Source organism: Hippichthys cyanospilos, chromosome 3 (genome assembly GCF_059441005.1).
Source record: "Hippichthys cyanospilos isolate Australia breed blue-spotted pipefish chromosome 3, RoL_Hcya_1.0, whole genome shotgun sequence".
Lineage (NCBI taxonomy): Eukaryota > Metazoa > Chordata > Actinopteri > Syngnathiformes > Syngnathidae > Hippichthys > Hippichthys cyanospilos.
Window position 1 is genome coordinate 11,945,701 of NC_142371.1, and position 6,000 is coordinate 11,951,700.

General features: G+C 37.5%; 1 protein-coding gene across 1 annotated transcript in view; it reads right to left on the reverse strand.

The window, feature by feature from the left end:
• The window catches only part of LOC148425774 (nuclear factor of activated T-cells, cytoplasmic 1-like), a 58,725-nt gene extending 57,875 nt beyond the window's left edge, over positions 1–850 (reverse strand). The window contains exon 1 of the mRNA XM_088410571.1: positions 580–850. Within this exon, the coding sequence (XP_088266697.1) occupies positions 580–598 (19 nt within the window). The 5' untranslated portion in view covers positions 599–850. The remainder of the gene's footprint in view (positions 1–579) is intronic.
• Positions 851–6,000: the final 5,150 nt, after the last annotated feature.

Sequence of the window (6,000 nt, forward strand, 5' to 3'; positions counted from 1 at the left end):
ACAAGGCAGGCTATCAACGACTTTTGGTGTACCCAATGAAATTTTGCAACATTAATCATGAATAAAAGAGACAACACAACTTGCAATTCAAAACCAGGCTGAAAAATTACACAAGCAGAAGCAAAGTAGTAAATTTGTAACACTGACCTCAGATCTCCCAGTGCAGATTATCAGCACTGATATTTCTGTTTATACTGTACATACAAAGGACGCTTAGTTGGGTTTCTCTAAGGTTAAGTGCATGTAACCTGCTAAAAAAAATGTTCGTGAAGCTGAGAAACTTTAAACACCTGCTGCAGACAACTAACGGGAGAGATGATGCCCATGCTGAGTAATATATTACAATAAATGCTTGTCTTAACAAATTCATGTTCTATTAACCAGTTTCACAATACAGAGCTATCTTGCACAATAAAGTCTTAATTATGATGTACTTGAGCACACTGTAAACTATTCATTTGCTTGTCACTAAGACATGTCACCACATTTTATTGCATGGATAATTGCATCATTTTGCGTTGGTACATGCAAATCCTGCTATTAACATATAGCTAGCTGACATATTGGGGAAAGGGTTACCTTCTTCTGCAGACTTCATCGCAGCGACTGAACTGGTGGAGTTCCGACTCCGCTGGCTGGAGCTTCAAAGCTGAACTTGTGAGAGGCGCTCTGGCTGCGAATCCTGCATTCAACAAGCGATGCTGCACAACTTTCTCCGGCTGAGAGTCTGTATGAGCAACAAAGTATCAAAAAAAAAAAAAGCACGCTTGATCACGGATGAAATACCACTTTGGAGTAACGTTAATGATTTGGATTATTAACGTGGTGAATATTGCACACCGTGTGAGTGCCAGCTGAGTGAATGAGGAGGTGCGCGCTGCTCAAGAAGCTAGTGTGGCTGAGGTGAGTTATTCTGCCGTGTGCCCATTGAAGGTCTCCAAGAGTCTCCCCAGGTCGATGACGCAGAGAGGCTTTGTCAGAGGGGCAGTCTCTGGTTCTTTTAAAGCTGGAAAACACCCTCCGTTCGCAGTCAGCGTACCGCCCATCCATGACGCTAGCGACACGGCTCCTGCGAGCTTCTGGTCTGGGCGATGATGTATTCCGCTGTAAAATCCCCAGGTATGAGCGTGTGCGCGCCAGGCGTGTTTGCGCGCGCACCCGTACGCGCCCAAGCTTGCGCGCAACCATTAGTGTATCATCAGTGTTTTTTTTTTGTTTGTTTGTTTTTTTACGATTATTACATCGACTTGCCTTAATTCATTCCTCTCATATGTGTTCCACAGAGGATGCCGGCCGGCCGGCCCCGCATGCAGGACTACATTTGTTTCCCATGATAACGATTAGAAAGAAAACTTAGCTCCCCAAAAAGTGGTTCAAGACAATAGTACACAAATAATATATATATGCAATAGACCTATCTTTTTGCAGAAAAAATCGTTCATGTTTAATGTTAATGTTCTATTATGATACCTTTTAAGTCACACAAGTTGTCTGCATCCATACAAAAACAAACATACGACAGAAAAAAAAGTTCTATTACCTCACAATTGACCATGAGAGACCGTGTGATCAATAACCAATCAATTTCATTTAAATGCACACGTAGTAAAACCGAATTGTTGAACGTTTTGCACATTTATTCTAAAAGAAAAACTTGAACTATGTCAAAATAAATGACCATGATGATTAAAATGTAGACCGTAACAATCAAATTCTATACTGTATATAAAGTATAGAAAATAATTCTGAACCTTGATTTTACGCTACTTACTCATCTTAACCCTTTATGCGTCAGAGTAGCAATATTGCACGAAGCAACTTTTACAGTATCATTTATCGCTAACCATTTTCAAGCCCAAAACTTTTCGAATAGAGATACAAAATATATATATATATATATATATATATATATATATATATATATATATATATATATAGACTTTTTTTTTTTTTTTTTTACAGGAAAATGCAACTGTGAAAGATGGTTGTATGTTAACTTTAAATCGATTTTTGGCCAATCCTGTATGTCAAATAAAAAGTACAACATTGAATTAGAGACTTGTGACTAGACTTGTAGTTAAATTAGCCCAATTTAGTAAAAAAAAAAAAAAATGCTTAAGGATTTGGTGCCACTTTTTAAGTTGTAAATGCGCTCCAATTGACTTGTCCAGAAATGAATGCCAATCAAACGGTAAGTTTTAAATAAACATAGTGTGACTTCAAAATCTGATTTTATCAAAACTATGAATAAGTGGAGAATAACACTTTTCATTCAGTGATCCCTCACTTTTCGAGGTTAATTGGGACCGGGACTCCCCCGCGCTAAGTGACCCCACCCCAACCCCGAATTAATTTTTTTTTTGAATATTTTTATTTTTTATAGTGTGAAATACATATTTCAGACAAATATTACTGCAGTACATGAAATAAATCTTAAATCATTTAACTTTATACAGTAAGGTCATCTGTCCATGTTAGCATATTAGCAGCGGCAAAAAGTCAAATTAAAGTGAACGCTGCAAAAAAACATGATAAAAGTCACAGTTTACACTTGAAATTCCAATTTAATTACAAACGAAATCTAGTGAATAGGTTTCGGCACATCAAGTGGTCATAGTAGCGCTGCACCGAAGTCTAATTAAAGTGACGTCTGTAGCAAACATTTTAAGAATCGCAGTTTACACTTAAATTTCCAATTTATTACAAAAGGAATATAGGAATGTGATTTCCTACAACAGTGAAACCTCCTCCTAAGAGCCTGAGTGTTTGAGATCGGCACTGGTCTCAACCAGACGCAGAAGTTGGGGCAGGAGTAGATTACACTCCTGCCCTCATTGGTCAATAGTTGGGCCGGGAGCCAATCATGTGTCATATAGAAGTGCCAATCTCTGTCCTGAAATCACGTTTGAGTGCCCTGCAAGACGCGTGATTGTCTCCCGGCGCGACCATCGACCAATAAAGGCAGGAGTTGTAACCTAATCCCAGATCAACTTCCCTTTGTTATGTAGACAGGGCAAACAGTTCCATGTTGATCAAAGAACACGCAGGCTCTTGGGAGCAGGAGAGCAACTTCACCATGCCGCTGGAAATCTCTTACCTTGATTTCTTTTGCAATAAATTCGAGATTTCAAGTCTGAACTGTGATTTTTAGTCATGTTTTCTACATCGTTCATTTTATTTGGACTTTGCCGCTGACAACATAGCTTTTTATTTTTTAACAAAAAAAAAGCCGCTATGCACTGAGGGGGCGATAGGCGAGGCGCAATATAGCGAGGGATCACTGTACAGTATGTGAGTATAAAGAGTTGAAAAAGTCAGCTACATAAAATGTTAAATAATGGTATAACTAATTAGAGTAAAAATGTTGTGATGCTTCATTTGTTAGATACCAATACTCAAGAATACATTGAGTGATTTTACATTTCATACTTACAGCTTTCACATTTCACATTTTCAATATTTAGCTCATTCATCTTGCCTCAGGGATCATTGCCATCATTCCAGTAATTCATCATTTCCAATATATTCCCATAATTCCATATGTTTCACCTTTTTAATAATTCAAAATTAATTTCCAATGGGAGGGCTTCCCATTGGAATTTCTACTTTTTTCAGTTTTTCCCTTCTATCTTTTACATTATTTTGCCTTTTCAAACAGTTCCTTCTTTATATATTAAAGATTGTTCTTTCCACTGCCATACACTTCCTTTCACCTATTAATTTATGGTTTTGCAATTTGAATACCCACACAATTTCCACTTTTTTCAGATTTCCCATTGTATCTTCTACATTATTTGGCCTATTCAAACATTTGTAATATTCACATTTCTTCACAGATTCTACCCATTCCAACATTCACCGTCATTTCACCATTCAAAACCTCTCCCTTCAGCACTTACACCTTCACACGCAATTTCTTCAGGAATTGCACATTTCCTAATTAACTGTTAAAATTAAAACTATTTAAAAATAACACATTTTCTTGTAAACTGTTAAAATAGCGCAATACAGGGTCCTTAACCATGAATCTACCATTCAAGACATGTTTACCGAATGAAAAAAAAAAAACTGAATTGAAGGGGGTGGCAATCATTTGACTGGTGCTTTAAATATATGATATTTATTTAAACAAAGATTCACGGAAGACAAAAGCATGATGTTGTAGGTCAATCTATGAGGGTACACGGGATGCAGTGATCATCAAATATTGGTAAACTACAACCACCTGTATACTGTAAAAGATTCCATCAGGCAGCAGTGATATAATTTGTGACTGTTGGGTACTACAGATAAGTAAAACCACATGTAGGACTTGTTTACAGAAAATGTAATTCTATTAGTTCCCTGAGGACATTGGAAGATTGCAGGGATTATCTGAGTTGTGTATTCAGCAAAATAGCTGTCGGCTCACATGAATAATTCAAATGTGAACGTTTTAATGATGTGCATCTTAATGACACTTGGAATGCAGATTCTAATGACTGGCACCATGAATGTATATGGCAGAATACAGTCACCGTAATGTGGGTTACAAATTGTGTGGAAATATTCATAACCTTAAAGAAAAGGCCATACATCAAGATGAGTTGGACTATTGCTTGCCACAAGGGCAATTAAACACGGCTTAGACAAGCTCCTATGTAATACGTTTTGGTTGGGGGCCAGATTTCAAGACAAAAAAAAAAGACTCCTGACGGTCTGAAAAGCTGATGGCAAACGCAAAGGATGATCGGATAATCAGAAGCAGACTCAAGCTTGGAGGTAGGCACAAGCAGACAGCATGGGGAGAAAGTGAGTGTGTTGTGTTTTCTTTGCCTGCAGTAGCTCCATCTCTGGCGTCAGCTGTGGCTTGGCTGATGTGCACGTGTGAGCTCAAAGATGAAAAAGCCGCATCATGTAGTCGACGTGAATTATGATACAAACCTGTGGTAGGAAAAAAAGGAGCCGCACAACTGATTGGCACCGTCAGCAGGATGGCCTTTCACTAGTTGGCGAGCAATTTTAAAAGCTTGCGGTGTGGCACGGTTTTGTAGTAGGTCCTTGTCTTATCTTGATGGATTCCGTGCTACTGAGCAAAATATCATTAACTTCAGTGTCTGTCAACAATAGAGCACATCGGATCCTCTCTCAAGCAGCAACTCATCAAGCTACTCAGCAACCTATATTTCATTAAGAATGTGCACAACCCAATGATGCAATGCTTGTCGTGATATATACAACAACGTCTTAAGCGAAGACCCCTTGGAAAAACAAAGCGATTCAACAGTTTACAAAACGAGTCAAAATTGATCAACAAGCCTCAGATATTTTTTAAAGGGCAAATATTTCTCCCTTGGCTTGTGCTGTCATTTGAGTGTATGAAAAAGCTTTTTTTTTGTCCATTCATATAATTTTAAAGCCTGAAACACTTATTTTCATGTGAAATTTATGTTGTTCTGTCTGTAATAAATGTGATGTTTGTTTCATAAGGTTTTATATGTATTATGTCAAAACCTTGGCGGCACCATTGTGGAATCTGGACTCAATATTGCATTCAAATCCCCTACTAAAATTTAATTCTACATGAGGCAAGTTTTTTTTTTTTTTTAATGAAAGAATATCCATACCGAGACTGTTATTGTGCCAATACAAACTTTTAAGTGTTGGAAAACGTGCTCTTTGGAAGAATTCAAGTCTACTTATCAAAAAATGTGCTTTTAACAGCAGTGACATGACAGTTTCAATTGTCAAGAAGTACTCACTTTCAAACTTTACTGATATACAACTTGAACCGCTATTTCTCAGATATTTTTTGTAATATTGCTTTAGTCTAGTTTGACCAGTACTTCAACAAATTGATCTTTATTTTAGTCCAATGCAAAATGCATACTAACTGTGCATATGGGTGGAACTTTCTCTCTTTTATTAATTTTTTTACTTTGCGCAGGACCGGGCAGATCAGGATTTTTGTATGGTGTCCTGGACGATCTTTGCATTATAATTCAGTGTGTGGTGAGCTCA